The 22,544-nt window shown below is 43.2% G+C and overlaps 1 protein-coding gene across 2 annotated transcripts in view; it reads right to left on the bottom strand.

Annotated features, from left to right (window-relative positions):
• Positions 1–22,544, bottom strand: part of GNB5 (G protein subunit beta 5) — a 493,189-nt gene that overhangs the window by 234,186 nt on the left and 236,459 nt on the right. For both annotated transcript variants that reach the window (XM_069222460.1, XM_069222461.1), the window contains exons 4-5: positions 18,130–18,266; positions 9,213–9,254 (exon numbers count right to left, since the gene is read on the bottom strand). In XM_069222460.1, coding sequence (XP_069078561.1) covers positions 9,213–9,254; positions 18,130–18,266 — 179 coding nt within the window. The remainder of the gene's footprint in view (positions 1–9,212; positions 9,255–18,129; positions 18,267–22,544) is intronic.

Genomic DNA, 22,544 nt, shown 5'->3' with positions numbered 1-22,544 from the left:
AATGGGAATGTCGAATTCCCCCATAGGCAAGTGTAGTGTGTAGAGGGGCGCTGGGAGTGTAGGTAAACACCGAAGGTAAGTAAAGTACCCAAACCCAGGAAAGCAGGAGTAAAGTACAGCAAGTTTTCTCAGAACATACTACAAGTCGTGATGAAGAATTAAGCAAGAACCAAGGAAGACTGCAAGCAACAACCAATGGATTCCTGGACCTGAAGACCTGTGGAAAGAGGAGAGCAAGTCCAGAAGTCGAAGAAGGGTCCAGGAAGGACAGGAACCCCTGCCCACATGGAAGAAGGTGCAAAAGTGGATTCTCCGGTTAGAAGAAAAGTACAGAAATGCACCAAAGAAGATAGCTGTAGGTTCCTGCTTGGTGCAAGAGATGTCCACGTTGAGTTGTTGGATGCAGGCTGTTTGTGATCCTGGATTCCGCCAACAAGCCTTGGTTCGAGCAAGTACGCGGTTTGCGCCAAAGAGGAGCTGCCTGGACCCAGGAGGGACCTGGGGGTCTCACCTCAGACTGAGGAGACAGAGGGGGCTCTCAGCACTTCAGAGAGCCCTCCGAAGACCAGGCAGTGCCCATGGGAGTCCCAGGACACAGGTACAAAGGGGATGCAAAGTGTGGTTGTTGCAGCACAACACTGGCGAATCCCATGCCGCCGGACAACAACTCAGAGAGCTGTGCGTTGCAGGATGGAGTGCTGGGGACCTGTGCTATGCTGTGCATGGAGAACTTTTGGAAGAAGTGCACAGAAGCCCAAGGAGTTACAGAAGACGTGGTGCACAGGGGTACTGTCGCAGCACGGGGAGGCAAGCTCTTACCTCCACCAAATTTGGACAGCTGGACCTTTGTACAGTCTGAGTCACTTTGGCCACCACCTGTGTTCCACAGATCATGCTCGTCGACAGGAGAGGAGTCCCAGAGTACCGGTTGTCATCGCAGAGAGTTGCCTGCTGAAGCAGGGAAGTGACTATCACTCCACAGGAGATTCCTTTGGTTCTTCTGGTGCAGGGTGAAGACAGGCAGTCCTTAGAGCGTGCACAACTTGGAAACCGTTGCAATTGCTGGCTGTAGCTGAAGTTGCAGGTCACAGAAGTCATCCTGGATACTTTGTGGCAGTTACAGCGGTTCCTGGAGCAGTCTGCGCTTGATCTGTCAGTCAGAAGCTGAGGCAGAGGATGCAGAGGAGTCCTGGAGGAATCTTTCAAACCGAATCCGAGGAAACACCCAGAGGAGAAACCCTAAATAGCCCTGAGAGGGGGATTGGCTACCTACCCGGGTGTGCACCTATCAGGATGGGTCTCTGACGTCACCTGCTGGCACTGGCCACTCAGAGCTCTCTAAAGGGTCCCCACACCTTGGAATCCAAGACGGCTAATGCCAGGGACACTCTGGAGGAGCTCTGGGCACCACCCCAGGGGTGGTGATGGACAGGGGAGTGGTCACTCCCCTTTCCTTTGTCCATTTTCGCGCCAGAGCAGGGAAAGGGGGTCCCTGAACTGGTGTAGACTGGATTATGCAAGGAGGGCACCGTTTGTGCCCTTCAAAGCATTTCCAGAGGCTCTGGGAGGATACCCCTCCCATGCCTGTAATGCTTATTTCCAGTAAAACCCCTCTCCTAAAGGAAATGCATTGTTCTGCCTTCCTGGGTTTGAGCTGCTCAATCCCCAGGAGGGCAGAAACCTGTCTGTGAGGTGGCAGCAGCTGTGGCTGCAGTGGAAACTTCAGAGAGCTGGTTTGGCAGTACTGGGGGTCCATGGTAGATGGGATTGACCCCCCAATACCAGATTTGGATTGGGGGGTCAATTCCATGATTTTAGACACCTCACATGGCCATATTCGGAGTTAACATTGTGAAGCTACATATATGTATTGACATATATGTAGTGAACGCTTATAATGGTGTCCCCGCACTCATGAAGTCTGGGGAATTGGCCCTGGATAACGTGGGGGCACCTTTGCTAGTGCAAGGGTGCCCTCACACACAGTAACTTTGCACATAGCCTTCAGTAAATGAAGGTTAGAGATATAGGTGACTTATAAGTAATCTGGTGCAGTGGAAAATGGCCGTGAAATACAGGGAGTGCAGAATTATTAGGCAAGTTGTATTTTTGAGGATTAATTTTATTATTGAACAACAACCATGTTCTCAATGAACCCAAAAAACTCATTAATATCAAAGCTGAATATTTTTGGAAGTAGTTTTTAGTTTGTTTTTAGTTTTAGCTATGTTAGGGGGATATCTGTGTGTGCAGGTGACTATTACTGTGCATAATTATTAGGCAACTTAACAAAAAACAAATATATACCCATTTCAATTATTTATTATTACCAGTGAAACCAATATAACATCTCAACATTCACAAATATACATTTCTGACATTCAAAAACAAAACAAAAACAAATCAGTGACCAATATAGCCACCTTTCTTTGCAAGGACACTCAAAAGCCTGCCATCCATGGATTCTGTCAGTGTTTTGATCTGTTCACCATCAACATTGCGTGCAGCAGCAACCACAGCCTCCCAGACACTGTTCAGAGAGGTGTACTGTTTTCCCTCCTTTTAAATCTCACATGTGATGATGGACCACAGGTTCTCAATGGGGTTCAGATCAGGTGAACAAGGAGGCCATGTCATTAGATCTCCTTCTTTTATACCCTTTCTTGCCAGCCAGTACTTGGACGCGTGTGATGGAGCATTGTCCTGCATGAAAATCATGTTTTTCTTGAAGGATGCAGACTTCTTCCTGTACCACTGCTTGAAGAAGGTGTCTTCCAGGAACTGGCAGTAGGACTGGGAGTTGAGCTTGACCCCATCCTCAACCCGAAAAGGCCCCACAAGCTCATCTTTGATGATACCAGCCCAAACCAGTACTCCACCTCCACCTTGCTGGCGTCTGAGTCGGACTGGATCTCTCTGCCCTTTACCAATCCAGCCACGGGCCCATCCATCTGGCCCATCAAGACTCACTCTCATTTCATCAGTCCATAAAACCTTAGAAAAATCAGTCTTGAGATATTTCTTGGCCCAGTCTTGACGTTTCAGCTTGTGTGTCTTGTTCAGTGGTGGTCGTCTTTCAGCCTTTATTACCTGGGCCATGTCTCTGAGTATTGCACACCTTGTGCTTTTGGGCACTCCAGTGATGTTGCAGCTCTGAAATATGGCCAAACTGGTGGCAAGTGGCATCGTGGCAGCTGCACGCTTGACTTTTCTCAGTTCATGGGCAGTTATTTTGCGCCTTGGTTTTTCCACACGCTTCTTGCGACCCTGTTGACTATTTTGAATGAAACGCTTGATTGTTCGATGATCACGCTTCAGAAGCTTTGCAATTTTAAGAGTGCTGCATCCCTCTGCAAGATATCTCACTATTTTTGACTTTTCTGAGCCTGTCAAGTCCTTCTTTTGACCCATTTTGCCAAAGGAAAGGAAGTTGCCTAATAATTATGCACACCTGATATAGGGTGTTGATGTCATTAGACCACACCCCTTCTCATTACAGAGATGCACATCACCTAATATGCTTAATTGGTAGTAGGCTTTCGAGCCTATGCAGCTTGGAGTAAGACAACATGCATAAAGAGGATGATGTGGTCAAAATACTCATTTGCCTAATAATTCTGCACTCCCTGTAGTGTGTGCACTATTTTACTTAGGCTGCAGTGGCAGTCCTGATGAAAGGTTTGTATGAGCTCCTTATGGGTGGCAAAAGAAATGGTGCAGCCCAAAAGGATCTCCTGGAACCCCAATGCCCTGTATACCTAGGTACCATATACTAGAGACTTATAAGGGGGGGGGGGCAGTGTGCCAATCAGAATTGGAATATGGAGTCACTGAACTGTAGTGACAAATTTGGTAAGTCGAGAGAGCATAAGCACTGGAGTTCTGGTTAGCAGAACTTCAGTGACACAGTCAAGCATACTGACAACACATATAGGCCACAGACTGTGAGCACTGGGGTCCTGGGTAGCAGGATCTCAGTGAGACAGGCAGAACACACTGACAAATGGGCAGAAATTGGGGGTAACATGCCACAAAAGATGGTACTTTCCTACACAGGCACATTATGTTATATGTCATATAATGTTAGCTTGCCCAATGTATTGTGATACATGAGTTTGTTTTCTGATAGGGGTAGCACCCACAGATTGTGGGGCTAGGCAAGAAAACTGTGAATGGTTAACCAACACAAATTCAGTTAACATTGGTTTGTGTTAATTAGTTTTTTTAAATATGAGTGTATGAATTTTGCATAGTGAATGTTTAAATTGTATATGCAATATGTTTTGAATATTCTATCTGGTTCATACAATGTGTTAAACAAAACTGTGTAGGTGAGATTGAGGAAAGGTTGCACCAGATCACTTGACAGGAGGGTTTAGGTAGCTCAGAGAGGTTTACAGAGCAATATGAAAGATGATGTGTTCTGCGGAATTTAAAACAAATAGCTAAGGGTAGTTGTGTATGTTGTTAGGATTCTGACACAAATGTCTGATTTCTCTCACAGAGAAAGTTGATGATTATTATCCTGTGCCTATGGCAGAGTCAACTTATGGAAGTCTAAGAAAGAACATTGCCATTTTAAGAGACAAAGAAAACCTATGCTTGATGGCTCACACATTTCAGTTCTAAATATAATAATATGAACTTTCTGTAAAATTCAGCTTCTTCCAGCGCAAGCCTATTTAGTCAGCTATGTTGAGTCTGTATCAATGTGATGAAGCCAAGGGATTTGAGAAGGTCTAAATAAGAGGGGTGTTACCAGCATATTCATCATTTTCAGCTGCAGGCAGATTTAATACTCAATGGTGGAGGCAAACATTACTTTTTTATGCACAGGATGCCATGATTGTGTGTTGCTGCTTTGCCGCCAGTGAGGTGGCAGGAGGAGGGGGCTGCATCAGTGCTTCCCACGCCGCTAGTGCTACAAAGCACCTTACCATCTCCCGTGGCACGAGATGTAGTGAATGCCTATTGCTGCTTTGCCACCAGTGAGGTGGTGGGGGATTTGTATTCCCAGGAGGTCCTGGACACAGGAGAAAGGGGCTGCCCGAGCGTTTGCTGCACCACTAGCATTATAATGCATCTCTCATCTCCTGTGGTGTGAGACACTGTGACTGCCTGTTGCTGCTTTGCTGCCAGTGATTTGGTGGGGAACTCGTAGTCCCAGGAGGCCCTGGACATAGGAGGATACCATGTCCAGTTTGGCCACCAGTATTCAGGAAACTAACTGGTTCAACCATTTCTCTCATATTTACTCTTTTAGTGGCAGTAGTGAGTCAATGACTCCTAATTTTGGTTTGAAGGAAGTTAGTTCTCCTGTCTCTCTTTTTCTACCATGGAAGTTTCCAGTGCCATCAGAAGTTTGTCCTGTAATATGGCTCCTCTGCCAGATGGTGTACTCTTCAAGAGTGACGTTGCCATGTGGGCGCCACTGTTGACAAACATCTTAAACGCTGCAGCTCCTACTGGCCCTTTAAGTTCTTGGTAGCAATCCATCATAGTGCCTGTTTTCAAAAAGGGTGATAGGGGACCCAAAATGTTACAGGCTAATGACCCTCGTCGGCCTTTGATCCTGTGAACCGATCAAAGTTGTGGTCCTTACTGTTGTCTTTAGGGGTGGAGCCGGCCCTTGTCTCTTTCCTGGCAGACATCCAGATGGACACGTCTGCCTCTGTTAGATTTAGTGAGAATGGTTCCTGCGCAAAAATATTCCCTGTCACCAGAGGTGTATTTTGGCCCCTTTTCTTTTCACCATTTATATCAATTATATAAGAACAGCATTGCGGGAAATACAAGGGGATCCCCACCCCACCTGGCAGGTTCTCTGGCATCACCAGTCCTCTTATATGCTGATGATGCCGTCCTTGAGTCATGGGCAACACTGGGTCTTCAGTGACTCATAGACTCTTATGTTACATTTATGGAGGGTCTGGATCTTTCAGTTAACACCTCGAAATCTTTTGTGACGGTAGTGGGCCCTGTGTCCACCAAAAACATGAGTTATTACTGTGGAAAAGCCAAGATCACACAAGTATGCTCTTTTAATTACCTAAGTATCTTGCTTGATGATGGGTCCTTCTGAGACCCGCCATCCAATTGAAAAGGCGTACTTTAACCAGACTGTGTGGTGCAGTCCTGGACTTTAGCCTTAGGATGGGCAGAAAACCTGTAAATGCACTGCTCCATATCTATAAGGCTAAATGTGTCTCTGCTACCTGTTCCGGCAGTGCAATATGTGGGAATCGCAATTGTGGTCCTCTTCAGCTAAAGGAAAACAAGTTTTTCAGGAGACTGTTAGGGGTGCCCCAAAGCTCTTCCACATTTGCAGTACACAAGGAACTTGGCCTCAGCTACATTTTGGACATCATTAAACTTAGGCCTATATTGCTCATGCTGACCATATGGTACGAGTGTGAGCCAACTCTCAACAGGCTGATTATTCAGGGTTGTCTTTCTTTAGCTGACTCTAAAGCAATCCCCTGGGTATGTTACATCCAGAGTGCATTGACATCTTTGGGCTGTCCCAACCTTTGTACACAGCCTGAGGAAATTGTCAAGGCAGTCTACCTGTGGGTTAAATAGCATGTTTTATCTCAGCTTTCTGTCTTTAGGGAGAATCAGGAATCGTGTAAGACAGCTATTTGAGATTATTGTTTGATCAAAACGGTTCACTTCCAAGAAACATACCTGACCTAGGAAAATAATGTTTACCATCGCAAGCTTTTATCCAGGTTCAGGCTGAACTCTTTCCTCCCATTGGTCAGTTTTCCCAAGGGTTGGGTCGCTGATGGATCTTTAGGTCCTTGTGAATGTGACAAAGTTTCAGCTTAGACAAGGACACATGTTGTAATGTTCTGTAGCCCTTACACCCTTCCAAGGAAAAGGTTCCTGCTTCCAATCTTGAAAGAGGCCCAGTTTTTACAAGTTGGGCTAGCAATGGTGTTCCTCCCCATGCGCTCATGTATGTATATGGGTAATTTTCTGCGTAGCATCGTCGAGATCCGTGGGGCCTGGCCTTAGCCTTTTTACACCAATTGAAAATATTTTATTGTTGTTGGCTTATGCAGTAATTGTGCCTGTTCTTTCTTCTGATTATGGCTTACGACCTGTGTATTATGTACTTTAACTGCCACAATAGATTTGTATGTTTTATGTGATCGTATCTGTTTTATATAAATGTATGGTTATTATTTAACCAAATAAAGAGATTTTACAACTACTGCTGTTTTATGCATCACAAGCATGACGTTGAAGTGCACCACATTAGTAGAAAAAGTACTCAACACAATCCTGACAGAATTTACAGAAGACTACCCTCCCCATTGAATAGTCAACATATGTTCACATGGTAGAGTCCTGCCAATTTGTTGTAGAAATGTCCTGACTCATGGAAATCATTGGAACTTTCACGGATGAGGGTTGATGGCTCTAGCTACCAACCATCGCAACTATAATCTATTGAAGCAAGTTGAGATACAATGGACAGTACACATACAAAGATGATTTGAATTAAGGCTCAATTCATTTGATACGAAAACACTCAAATATAGGGATTTGTTTTTGTAAAAATGGCTGCAATGACTTAATTCTGGTATCGGAGTTTACAGAAAAAAAGGTGTGATGTAAATAAGGAAAAACACATCAATGCATTTAATCTTCCATGAAAGTCAAAAAATTAGCATGTTGTTTCCTTTTTCAATTACAAAGGATGCACTCATCTGCAATTAGTACATTAACTTATGCAGCAACTATTCAGCGCTTGTTGTATTATGTTGTATGATTACAAATTTAGAACAGACAATATTTCTTTGAAGGGGTCCACAAGGAGCATTTTGTTCCTGTAAAGATTTCACAAGACATAGAAGGAGGTAGACTTAATACAACGTGTAACACAAACGTTGTTAACAGTGTCACTTACATTTAGAAACAGGATCCGCACTAAAGTCACTTACTAGTCCCTCAGCGTTGTTAAATTGTGAACACATTTTGTTAATGGCTCACCGTTCCTTAGTGTTTTTAGGAGCCAGAAAGCTTTTCATTCAATATATTAACGTGTAAATTCACATACCAGTTGAGGGTTTTTCACACTAAATGGAAGCTGTTTCTCAACTGGACACTTTGATTTATGCTGACGGTTGTAACGTACCCCTGAAGAAGTTCATCAGGCGAACACATCTTGGCTGAGACTTATAGATTCAATTTAACACAAATTATTATGTTCTTTGAAGAGCATGTTGTAGAACGAGCAATTGTATTGTACAAAGAATTTCAATAGACAGATGGGACTCTAAAAGAACAATTTAAAGTAAGTTCAAATTATGATGAACATTGAACTGATTTCTGGGTAATTTAAACTAATATTATTAGAAGAGTGCATCCTGTTTGATGTATCGCTGTTTTATATCTATGGGCAACAGATGTATGGATTACACGCACATTTAAATTAGCATTGTGACCTACTAGCGGAAGGTGGTTCTTTTCCCCATAGTTGCCACAAAATTTTAATAGACTAATAATCATTTGAAAACTGGTGGGTGTAGATGTCGCTGCCTCATGAATTTGACATGGTGGCGCTCATGGTTAGCATGCGTTCCTGGTGGCCAGCTCAAGAGTTGAGCCTCCTGTTACATCACCAGCCATGCAGCATAACTCCACAGGGATTACCATATGCCTGTGGCACACTGGGGCAGGAGCTATAGTCAGATGTTGGGGCTGGCAGGAAGAGCTCGAAAGGCTGACTACTGCCTAGTCAGTAGCATAGTATGCATCTTTGAGCTCTGCAAGCAACCTTGACATTTGCCATACTCTGGTTTTGGGAGTGGGTGACCAGCAGCAGGAGGCATCAGACTGAAATTCAGTCACTGGAGCTCAGAGAAGACACCCCAGACTCCGCAGCGGCCATCTTGGTGTATCAAAATGAAGGCAGACACTCCTCATTTCCCTGCAAAAGGTATACACATAACATTCCTGCGAATGTATGTTTTATTTTGATGAGGTTTTAAAAAAGATTCCATCATGCACCTCCATTTTCACTCTAAATAACCAAAAAGATCCTAAGTATGTATTAATCTGGCTTCCTTGCTCCTATCTTTTCAATTAATTCTGTATATGTTGTCTGTGTCTCTTTCACCAAATTTTCTTATTCTCGCATTTGGACATTTTAATGTACGATTAGTGTGATTTCAAGTTAAAAAACAACAAGATCCACTTACCTTGTTGGTAGTAAAGGCATCCCACACAATCACTTTTCCATCCTGAATAGCGAATGAAACAAATGTAAAACATTGAATTTATAACTTGAATTTACCATGCAGGACACCAAATCAATACTGTACTAACACCACGGTATTATCAACTGCTTTTTAAATTGTCATTTTTTGTCCTAATGACAAATAATGTGCCTACTAATCACAACAAGCTTGTTCCACAAAGCTTTTTCAATGTCCCTGTGAAGGAAATTACTTTTGAATAGCCACACATGATTTATAATGCATTTTCTGTGAAAGTGTTATTTCTTAATCCAAGCTGATATTTGCCTACTCCAGGCATAGGTGAGTCGTATTCATGAGTTGCAAGAAGTAAAACATGCTTACTCACAGAAAACAATTGATTCACTGTGAGTAAACGTGTTACACCTACACATAAATGATTATGTCACACCTAATCCTGAATCAAGGCAGAACTCCTCATGAAACTGCTTCCAGAATCAGGACTGAAAATGCAGGTGTAATTCATATATAATCCTGGAGTAAGCATCACAGGTTAATGTTAGATAAGTTTCACAGCTCAATCCTTTGTATCCATCTCCACATCAAAGAGTTCCCAAAATATAGGGGCATATTTACAAGCCCATTGCGCCCTATAGCACGCTGTAGCGTCATTTCTTTTACGTTACAGCGGCGCTAAACAGGCCTTCACTCTGCGCCATATTTACAATGTGGTGCAATGCTAGCATTCTGCCACTTTGTAAATCCTTGTGCCACATTATACCTGCGCCAGGTATAATGCATGCAAGAGGGCGTTCCCCAGCAGGGAGGCCCAAAAAAATGGCACAGTGAAATTTACAAGATTTCACTATGCCATTCTAGCGTCATTTTTTGTTAAAGTGATGGTAGGTTATTTCCTATGGGCCTCCCGAGCTTTGCTGGACTAGCAGCAAAATGTTTGGTGCTAGTCCAGCAAAGCGGAACAATAGCATAATACATTTTTTGATGCTTTTGTGCTAACAATTACCATGGTGCCCTGTATTGTAAATATAGCGCTACAATGGTGTTGATAGAGGAGGCTCAGGGCGACGCAAGAAAACTGGTGCATCAGAGCCGATGTGACAGTTGATTGTAGATATGCCCAATAGTTTCCACTGGAATATATTACCATTCATTATTTAAAATATTCACCTACAATACAGAAGCCGTCAAAAAATGAAAAATAATTATACTTTAAAGGTAATTAACACATGCAAAATGTGCTTGTGCTCAGCTTTTGCCTACAACCGGTGAATGATTAGGATGGCATTCTGTAAACCTAGTCTTACTAAAGTAACATGTGATAAACTGTCCCTTTTTGCATGGTCACCCCCATTGTTCTCGACAGGTACTGCTGTGTTTTCTAACTCTGTACGCTGGTGCTGTTACACTCTAAAACGTGGTAAAATTGACTCAGAATTGCAGGAAATACACAAATGGCACGGGAAAGTTAAGTGTCACCAGTGGACTGCAGCACATGCTGTGCCATTCAGTAGGCTAACAAGGGAAACATGGCTTCAGGCCTACATGCATAGCCTGACTCCTGCAGCTTTTAAACTTGCAGGCAAACCTGTCAAAATAAAACCTTTTTCTAAAAGGACCCCTACTTTTAAATATTAAACATATTACCTGTAAAGAGACCTTGCAACCCACAAGACAGGGTGCTTGGTATTTAAAAGTAGCATATGCAATAATTTAATGTTGGCATGTCTAAAGTGACTACCCCTCCAAAAATTATTTTCAAGGTAAAGCGCTGTTGCTGTTCTATAAGAAAAATTGGAGTTCACAATAAAATCATAATCCTGCTGTCTTCAATTAGGGACAAACTGGAAGACTAATTCAAACACTATTTTTAACACATATTAAAAATCCTATTCAATGGCAAAGTCCGATTTTTAATAAATATTTTTAAAAAGTGACATTTAAGAAGTCAGCTAATACGCATTAACCTTCTGGGAGATGGTGCTGCCAATGCTCCTCCTTTATGATGTGGGAAGCTTGCTCCTGGACCAGGAACACTGGCTTAAGCTTTTTTCATTTGGCGTTGAAGGTATGTGAAAGATTTCAGCTCAGAAAGGAAAGCTTAGGAGGGTTTTGGAACTTCATTAACTTAAAAAGAACAAAGGTTATGCCTTCTCATTCACAGTTAACTGTAAAGGGAGCCTTTTGTTCTGTAGGTACTCGGTAGCCAGCTCGGAACAAGACCATTTTAAGGGGGAGCTTGTCTTAAAACCAGTCGGGCGCAAGGCTGCACAAACCACCAACACTCAAAAAATGGGGTTAAAAGGCCGCTTTAATAGAACAGGTCTGGTTAATAGAACCTTGGCAGTTGCCTTACAAAACTAAACCAACCTCACTAATACATAAAACATCCTAAACCTCCCACCCTCTAAAAACGTACCCTTCCTCAGTGCCCCCTTTCCATCCCCCCCTTGCCCCTACCCAACCATTACCCATCTGTCGTGCTGTCCCCCTTTCAATATTATTCCCTTGCCTTTTCGTCCCTTTTACTCCTTGTCAAAAACTCCCCGGCATCTCAACTTGTGCCACCGTACCCTCCCCCCCCAAAGCGTATCTGTAAAGCCCCCCGCAATCCAGACCTGTCTATCCGCGACAAGATGAACAAAAACCACAATAAAACAAATCCACCCAAGACCTGTCCTGTTAAAACTTACTGTAACAAAACATAGGACCAGCTAACCAACCTATCAAAAACCTTAATACCCACAGGTAAAACCTTTTAACATCTTATCAGACATAGAGAAAAAAACACCCACCTCTGGGCGGGCAGGAGGGCACAAAAATCTCCCACAGCAACAGCCTTGGGTGTGGCAAGACGACCAAAGAGGCTGCCCACAGCCAGCCCTCTCTATATATAACCCTCAAACTTAGACCCACCCATGCCCTAAAATGACCAATCGGGTGCCGTGAGGTGGATTGTACCACCCACGCCCGATATGCCCGGGGGGAGACCGGGCAAGCCCTCGCTCCCCCCAAGCCCTCCTTTGGTGTAGCTGAAGAGGAGGGGACCTCAGTGGTGGCAGGCAGTTTTAAGAGAGAGGGGCGGGCGGGAAGCACACTCACAGTCATTCTTTCACACACACGCACACACACACATCCATTAACAGCACTCATCAACATTCAAACATGCATGCATGCACCAAACATTAATTTAAAACGATCACACACACGCACTTACCTTCAGCCTCGGAGGTCCCAGGAGGCAGCAGTCCCAACTTCGTCACAGAGAGGGATGGGGTCGGTGAGACTGCTGACCCCACCCCCACTCTGTGACGAGGTGTCACCGATTGACACTCACCCTGGGCACTTCAGGGCTTAAACCTGAAGCGCCCAGGTCGAAGTCAACGGGTGATGCTTCCCTCGTAACCAGGAGAGGGCATTGAGGCACCTTTGCTGAGTCGAGGAGGTCACACCCACAGGAGCTGTGACCTCTTCAGCCCAGCAAAGTTCAGCTCAGGCAGCCAGGAGTCTGCAGAAATCGTGTATGTCTGCTCCTGGCTGCCTGACCTGAACATGAAGAGTGTCTGTCAGGCTGACCTTTGTTCAGCCTGATCATCACTCTTCATGAGGGGCAAAAGGTGGGGGGCGTGGCCCCTCTGCCCTAAAGGACGGGCCGTGCCTGGAGGACTGCTCATTTCCCTTAACACACCACTTGCTGGCCCACAAGCTCCCTTCAGGAGCAGAAATATTCTGCAGTGTTGAATCTGCTTCATAATAGTGCATTGTGGGATAGTGTGCAATAAGGAAAATAGGAGATGCTGGAAATGGGTACATTTTTGCTCCTGGGAACTTTTTCCTCATTGGTTAGTGAAACCTACAAAGCAAGCACCTCACATAAAGCTGAAGAGGACTGAACTTGTTGTTGAGACCTGAAGGGCTGGACCTCCTCCCACCTGTACCCAGGCCTAAGATGTAGACTCCAAGTGTCAGTTGTGGCTAAGGGGACCAAACAAGCTTCAAGAGGCCTTTTCCCTGAAGTACCAGATGTTCAGTAGCAAATGGAACTGGACTGGACACTGCTGGTTGCCTCTGCTCAAGTGAGTCCTGGCCCATAAGGGCTGTCCCTGAGGATGTGGGGGCCTTAGAAGCAACCAAGAGAAGCTTCTACAGAACCCCCGGAAGTTGGGACTTACAAAACTTCCTAGACCTCCAAAGCATTAGCAAGACCTCCCTGTAAAGGTGTGCAATTTCAACATGATTTTATACAATACAGCATCAGGCGTGCCCCGTTGAAGAATTTTGAGCTCCATGAAAAAGACTATGGTCCAGATTTATAGCTTGGGTGGTGGAATGTCCTGCCCTGAAAATTCTCTGTCCACTTCCCGATTCAGAGATTTGCAGAACACAAGGTTTGCGCCAGCTGAGTAAAATGTACTCTGTAAGAGTGAACCAACGATAATCCAAGGAAGTAGGAGCCATCAGATGTAAATCAATTGACCATCCCTCTTACCTAAAGTGGGCTTTGTTTTGACTGCCCGTCACCACCAGGAATATCCTGGTGGTGAAAGACAGATGAAATTTTTTTTTTTACCCCAAACCATGGGAGAATACTTCTATGGTGAGGGTATTTTAATTTTTCAAAAAGAAACTCGAGCCGTATTAGTTTGTTTAAAATAAAAAAACTAAGGAAAATGTTGACAATCTGGCGTCTTGTTTGATGGTGCAGTCTTTCAAACTTTTCCTACACCATGATGGCAGTTCCTATCAATGGATAGCATTGTTCAATGGGTGACTCAAAATTTGGCAACAGAGGCCCCTAATGGTGTTGGGGATGAAGTTTGCTGCTGTATCAATGGACTTATCTCCGTCTGACAAGCTCCAAATCAGGACTTAAGTCACAAGACAGAAACACTGAGTGGATGAAAGAACAAAACGTTTCAGCTCAAAGCGAGGACTTGGTCAACTGCAAAATTTGAATTTCTCCCGCTCAAGGATTTTTCTCAGCAACATCAACAGCTTCAGCTGGACCTCGTCTATTGGCTATCTGGATTCAGGATGACTTCAGCAGATACAACTTGCAACCTTGCAGTGCTGAAGGATTTCAACTTCCATTTCAGAGAGCAAAGGCCTGATATAGACTTTGGCAGATGGGTTACTCTGTCACAAATGTGTTGCCTAAGTGCATTAGATGAAACATGCAACACATTTGTGATGGAGTACCCAAACTTTAAATTAGGCCCAACTCAGAAGGTAAACTTTTTGACTGGGCAACCCCACTTGGTGTATCCGACTAGCCCCCCATCGCCGTTGGCCTAAAAAAATGTGCTAATTCAAGATAAACATTGAACAGGGACTATTGATTGGTGATTTACTTTTTCTGGACTCTTTCTGCCTTAAATCTTTAGAAATCTATATTTTTAGTCCCCTTTATTGGATTATTGACATTTTGGTGAAAGTTTATTCAGAACATTTTTCTCTATTTTTCTAATTTGGTTATGTGATCTTTATTGTGTTGTTGTTTTGCCTTTGTAACAGCTTTGTTGTTCCTCAATACTTTACACATTTTCCTAAGTTAGGCTTGTCTTCTCTGTGCCATAGCTACCATAGCGTTGAGCCCAGGTTTAAATTACTGAAAATGTGTTTTACCTTACAGGTGTTTGACCTTATTTATTGTGGTGCAAACCCATCCACCTCAATTAACAATCCACTTTCTTACAAAAGAAATCTTGAACAATGCTCTGGAAATTCAACTTGACTTATCATTTGCTTCTGTTAAACACAATTTGTCAAATTAATTGAAAATATTTCATTGGTTAGAAAATGCACCTGGATTAACTTCAGAAGCACAATAACGACTGTAATTGCGGGTATAATATAAATCACTCAAATTAAGTCTGCATAAGGATTTCAGGCCTCAAGGGTAGTGCACAGAGCAGGCATAGTGATGCTGAATGGAAACATTTTATTTTTACTCTTCCCCTAAGGCTATGGCTCCAATTAAAATATTATTCACAGGAGTACTCGAGATAAATGCAAAGGTTTCAATTAACAATCAAAGGCAATTTAATTTTCATAGCGAAAATAGTGTGGAACCTGTGTTGTAGTGCCTAGGCGTTTTGCTGTGTAAGGCGGTATTGTGAATTCTATACCGGTCTTCTATATGTGATCAAACTGTTGTTATGGACAAACCACTTTCAACTGGTGTGCCTCAGTGCCATCATCTGTCAAAATTGGGAGTGCACAGAAATGGTTAAGCCCTTTATTAGGTGAGATCCAAAACTAGACGTTTTCAATGTGAAACACCAAGGATTTTCATCATGTATCTATAGTTTGGGACTTGTAAGGTTTTATATTGGAAAGCAAAACAAAGCAGCAATAATAAAAACAAGCATTTGAAACGCGATGGGTCTCGCGTTTGCTCGAGTTAGAGCTGTTAGCACTGTAAATTCATAACTGCACTTTTCTTGCCACATAAATTGAAAAGTAAAACAGTTGACATAAACGAGACGATTCGTAGCACCAATGCCGCCATGATGCTAAGGAAAGACACAAAAGGAAAACGAAGTTCGCCCACACTCAAACATACTGGCCATCATGCAATTATCTATGTAACAGGGTCCGTGTCCACGGAGTAACAAAACCGCCCCAAGGAGGGACAAACGTAAAACATTTACCAATGATACCAAAAGATTTTTGAAAGCCAAATCCATGAATGAGTGATAGTGAGGGGCGTGTGGTGAGCGTGGCTAAAAGCCCACAGAGAGATTACAACAGGTCAAAGCGCTTTCACGCTCGACCTAAAAATACATTTAAGCACATACCAAGAAAATAAATGGGCAGGCACACGAAAAAAACACTCTAGCAAATGACTTCACATACGAAACCCGAGCAATACTTGACTTCATAAACTGATGGTAACAAACTCTGAGAATCATTATGCCCCACAAATAGTGTCTTTGTCGAGTAAAGAATCTGCGTGTCATAACTGTGTCAGCAGCCCTGTGTGCAAGAAATCACTGGGGAGGGACGGCATGGTAGATATGCTTTCAAATATACTTTCACGTGCAGAGTTTTAGATTTAACACCACCAAAAAGACGTGCCCCCAGAGAACACCTATAGCAGCAGCTTAAGTTTGCACTAACAGCATATATTATGCACTAATTGCACTGCTTAGACGTCCAGGCATCATTATTCTTATGCAAACTAGTTTATGCGATAAAACTGCTAGAACAGCACGTGAACTGTTATTACAAAGCTTTTCTTAATTTTCGCAAAGCTTACAATTGCATTAATGGCGCCGCACACATGAAAGTCTCCCCAGCACAAAATACACTTCGGGTGTTTCTATGCAACCAAATTAAGTGTCCCTTTGAGTGCGTGAAGGCACTAAACACGGGGTGCAATGTTTAGGCAGCCTCCTCAGAGCGTCACTCCTCACAGCATCACACCAAATGCCAATAGGCGTGACTAGGTGAATAAATATCGCCGTAATGCTCCAAAAGTTAGAGATGAAACCGTAATCATCAAATCGGCAGCCATTTGCTCCCAGCCTCGATATCAATCACCAGATGTGGGAAAACAGAAAACGTAAAGGAAACATTGTAGAAGGGCAACTATTGAACACAGTCAAGGACATGTCAAAGCACTGTATTTACAGCTGCCGTTTTTTGGGTGTGCTCCGTTTTAATCCCTGCATAGCTCTGCAACTGAAACAGGCTTTAGTCGAGCACACATCTTTATTTTTTTATAAATGCTTCAATTGAAGATTACAAAAAAAAAAAAATCAGTGCATTGTACAGGATTCTTAACATTAGCAAAGACATAAAATTCTTGATAGACAACTGCAGAAAAACATATTAATTCCAAGATGGCGACTGTCTACGACAACATGAAAAGCCTAAATGTTTTAATTGGGACTGATGCAAGACTACCCAAAAGAACAAAACAAAGAGAGCGAGGGTGAGTTGGCCCTGGAAATGCCCCCCTCTGCTGTTAATTTGTGTTTGCAGAGGGAGCTATGGGGGAAGGGAGGCCTGCTGGAGGCTTTGCCAGTGGAAGTTTGGCTGCTCTGAAACACACAACCACAGTGTAAGACAAGCAGGCAAAAACTGAAAAAAGTCCCCTTCAAAAGAGATAAACAGGACAATGCGTAATTATACAGTAGTTGGCCCCTGCCCTGAAAGAGAAAAAGGAGGGACAAAGAGGCAGAACTGACCACTAGCGAGCAAGGATTTTTAAAGGACACTGCAACCAACAAATAAAATCGCTTTAAGCCCACAGTTATACACAAAGTATACACAAAATCAAATGCTTACGCTCGACTTAAAAGGCGGAGAAGGAACACAGTAGGAAACTCCTCCATTAATTCTCCCCCCCACCATTGTAAAACAGGCCCGTTGTCCTACTCTCCCATGGTGATGAGCATTTCCTACTGTAGCTGCAGCATAGGGAATGTGATGTCCCCTCCAGGGAGATCTGCTCTTGTTTTTACTTAATAAAACAAAGACAAACACCAAGACAAGGCAGTCCTCACATTGGGCTATTTTCAACCTCTCTATGCTGCCCATCCAATTGCCAAAAGATCTTAGTGCTGACAGAGTAAGGGGTCAATGGTGCTAATGTGTATAGGTCATGCACCCCACACAAATGCTGGTGGTGTCATTACTGTTGAGATGGAAAGCTTGTGGTGTAATCTCTGGTTAGCAGTGATATCAGAGAACTGCACCATATATAATATAGGCCACAGTAAAACTTTTTTCTTTTTAGGTCAAAGTTATGAATATTCCAACTGCAATGTATCCGCTATTAATACTAGTTTGTTAAGGACAGGAAAAAAGTGATAAATGAAAAATAACTTTCTTCATTTTTAAAAAGCATGACAGTGTTTGTACAGAACATAGAATTATAAACTACACTTTTCACCTGGGAGGAGCTCACGATTCTTCTTTTATCTTTACACCAGTCCATGCAGAGAACTTTATTGCCATGCCCCTTTAGTGTTCTTCTTGTCTTCATCACAAACTGACCCAGAGATTCTAAACGGTCGGCCACCTGATGAACTGAAAAAAATTAACAACAAACACCATCACAAGATCAATATTCCAGATGTAAGGTAAGTAATGTTCCCAATAAACAGACCTTATTTAGTCTGCTATTTAGCTGTGTCATTTAGACACAATGCTAAAAACAGATGGAAAAAGCCACTGAGCGAATAACATCAGCATTGGGTATAGAGTGTGCTCTTGCACCCGATTTTTATAATGACTATATATATAGGAAAATGAACCTTGACAAACAGTGTTGCATCCAGTGTATCTGTGTTATTGCTCCTTGCACACTGTATTGCACAGTTAGATGATGATTGAACCTGTCTGTTCGAACAGTACGGCAACCATAAATTGCCATTCAGCTTCTAATTGGATCAAGTGATGAAATGGCTGTGAATGCTATTTCCACCGATTCTAGCACTTACCCACAGTTCTAATTAGACCTCATTAGCATAATCACAGACAGTCACAAATTCTAGCATTTACGAATCCCTGAAAAACCCTGCAGACACGCCTGACAAGATTAACAGGGCCTTTTCATATTGTACTTTGACAGGCACAGCTGAGCAGAGGGTCACCATTCTGGATTTCTGGTGAATGAAAACAGTGGGATCATTTGTATGCAGTTGACCATTGACTCCGGAAACGAATAGTGTCACATTGCTGAACAAATGACAGAAGGAAGTCTGGGAATGTGATGAGTGTCATCAAGACCTCACCACCAATTACTAAGTGGTTATCCTTTAAAGTACTCTACTTGCACTTCAAAATGAGAATCTGCCTGAATGTGAAGAGGAACTAAATACTAATCTTACTGATGCACTGAAGAATCATTCTAACACTAATCTCCAGTTCGAGGGCTCTCAATCCAGTTTGTCTCTGGGAACTTTTCTCTCTTCAGGGAAAATGGTGGCCCAGAGATACAGGGATCGGTTTCCTGCAATTAAAATTTGCAGTGGACCATTTGGAACATGGCAATACCTGTGATTATGATATAAAGTTGTAGAAACTCTCAAGCAACTTGGAAAGTAGATTGGTGTAGGAATAGCCAGTCCTGAGGATTGAAGGACTTTTCCATAAGGGAGTAGTGCTATCAGACAATCTCTGAGAATCGTGATAAGTATGAAGGACCAACCACCAACTACCACTTGACTAAGTAAACCCATCAGCAGTTGGCTACACAGCACAACTAAATTCCTAACAACTGCTTGGAAGATACTTCGCACATTTTCACAATGTTTACATTAATCAGAGTACAACCATGAACAATGCTTTCCTTATTGGCAGTTTTCATTTCTATATATAGATCACTATTTCCGGTTCTATTCATTTTTGTGCATTTTGTGTTGTCACATTTTGTATTTTAATCAACGCAGGTTAGAACTTTTTAGTTCTTTAGTTTAAATGTATTGTTCGGTTAGATTTAGCATATTTGCATATTTTCCCTAAGACTTCTTTGCTACCTGAGCCAAATTACTAAGGATCAGTCTTTAAGTTCATCTTAGATGTCATAATTGCCATCCAGTTTTGAATTACCTTCAGGGAGAAAATGAAGGCCTTGATCCTGTATGTGCAATCTATTTTGATATATAGCGAGGTGCAATTATCATATTGAAGAAAACAGATAAGGAGAGTCCCTGCTTTTCTACAATTTCACCCATAGTTACAAATAAATGGCCATATTTAAGAGTTCCTCCCGCCACCGGAGCATCACTTTTAGTGACGCTCCAGTGGCACTAAGCACTGCACTGTATTTACAAGGTGGCGTTAAGTCACATTTTGTGGCTTAACGCCACCTTGGAAATACGACCCCTTCACATGCAGCACTTTGCGTGGAAGGGGCGTGCAATGGGTGTTGCTGTGGGCGTGCCACAGCAACACCCATTGCATTTTGACGCTCCCTCAGATTTATGAGTTTTCGTAAACCTGAGACAGCACCAAAATCTAACGTCATCCCAGGGGTGGTGTTAGCTGGGCGCAATGAGGAGAAATGCTTTCATTTCCCCCCGTTTTTTGCTCTTTCTATGTGTGCTGCATGCTGCAGCACACATAGAGTGGAAGTCCCATAAGAGTTGATTGCTAATAATGCAGTCTTATATTTGGTTAATGACACACCATTCGAGATTCTTCAAGAGGAACTGTTTGATAGGTCTGTAATTGTCCAGCATTTCTGGGTCAGCACTAAGTTAGTTGAGGAGAGGACAGACATGGAACACCTTACGTGGCTCTGGGACACAGCCCTTATTCAGGGAGGAGTTTATAATGTGTAACCATAGAGAGAAAAGGACATTTGAGAGTTTCTTGTCTAGAAACAATGTATGTGGTTATGTAGGTATGTGAGATTTAATGCCTTATTTGGAGTTTGCAAATATTGGTGAAAGTCCCATCCACCTTATTAGATAGCATTGATGTCTAACATGATATGTGACCTGCATTTATTACTTCACACAAGACTAGCCTGGAAGAATGAGTCTTCGAGGCCCTGTAGGTGCATGCATTCAGAGACAGGGAAAGCTGTGTGTGAAAGGTTTTTCATCTTCATTGGAAGGTTCTAGGAGGAATGGCTGAGTTCAGTGCAGGAAACTAAATGTTCCATGAAACCATCAGATTCCTATCAGCTCTGCAAGTGGTGATATCATTTTGAAGTCACAGAGTATAAGTTCCTTGTGATCCACAGCATCCTTGTTAGGCAATTAAGATATACAGTTGCCCCAGCTAGGACCTTGGTCCAGAGTTAAGATAAATCTCAAAGACTGTTTGCAATGTCTTTGGTCATGAAAAAAAAGAGAAATGGCTACAGAGAAGCATTACAGGAAACTTTAGGAAGTTGTGTTGTTGGATGACTGGGGTGTAAGCCCTGGTCGAATAGCAACCACAATCCTTGCCAGGATAAGCACAAGTAAAATAGTAAAAAAAAATACCATAAAAGATCCCACACCAGGTTAGAAAAATAGTGCAAATTTTAATAAATGAAACAATACCAAAATTACACAAATCCAAACAATAAAGCTGGATTTTTTATTTTTATTAAGAATAAAGGCCCTCATTACAACCCTTGCGGTAAATCCCGCTTACCGCCATGCTGGCGGGCATCAAGATACCGTGACCGCGGCGGAAATCCGCTACAGGTATTATGACCCACATCTCGTAATCCGACACAATACAGACACCCACACAAGTCCGCCACACTAAAGGTCAGTGATAAACTGGCGATAGCAAAACCTACACCGTCACGCCAACAGGAATACGCTCACACTATCACAACCCACGAATTAACGCAGCGGTCATTCAACTGCGCTAATCCATTGGCAGTACACACCGCTGCGCTCAAAATACACACACATTTACAAAACACAACCACATTGGACAATTCAAAATACACACACCTGATACACATACACACAGCACACCCACACACTCACACCACTATAAAACACACACCCACATTACCCACAACCCCTTACAATTAAATTTTTTCAAAAATAAGAGAGAGAGAGAGAGAGAGAGAGAGAGAATAGCAAACACAACACCAGCATCCACAGGCACACAGCACCATCACTCCTACAACATCCACGCATCTCAAAGAACACACACCAACACAACACATCACACAGCACATCACCCACACCACATTATGGCACCTCAAAGACACCCCAGGTTTTCTGAGGAGGAGCTCAGGGTCATGGTGGAGGAAATCATCCGGGTAGAGCCACAGCTATTCGGATCACAGGTGCAGCAGACCTCCATTGCAAGGAAGATGGAGCTATGGCAGAGAACTGTCGACAGGGTCAACGCAGTGGGACAGCATCCAAGAACACGGCATGACATCAGGAAGAGGTGGAATGACCTAGGGGGGAAGGTGTGTTCCGTGGTATCAAGACACCAGGTAGCCGTACAGAGGACTGGCCGTGGACCGCCACCTCCTCCCACACAACTAACAGCATGGGGGGAGGAAGTCTTGGCAATCATGCATCCTGAGGGCCTCGCAGGAGTAGCAGGAGGACTGGACTCTGGTAAGGCAAATCTTTACTATTATACCCCCACCACCCTACCTGCATGCCATCACAAACTTCTACCCCTACCCTCACACCCATCACCCCAGCACCTCACAGATACCCCACTATCACAACCCACACATCCCAAAACCAAGCCCGGCTTTAACACCAATGCATGGTCACCCATTACCAAAGCATGTCCAGTAGAGAGACTCACCCAGGCCCCAAAATCACCAATCACAGAAGGGCCAAGGCAATAATGCAGGCACAGTAGTAGAGGGTAACACACCCATTG

This window comes from Pleurodeles waltl, chromosome 3_1, assembly GCF_031143425.1.
Source record: "Pleurodeles waltl isolate 20211129_DDA chromosome 3_1, aPleWal1.hap1.20221129, whole genome shotgun sequence".
Taxonomy (NCBI): domain Eukaryota; kingdom Metazoa; phylum Chordata; class Amphibia; order Caudata; family Salamandridae; genus Pleurodeles; species Pleurodeles waltl.
The sequence above is the reverse complement of the archived record's forward strand: the minus strand, read 5'-3'. Positions and strand labels throughout refer to the sequence as shown.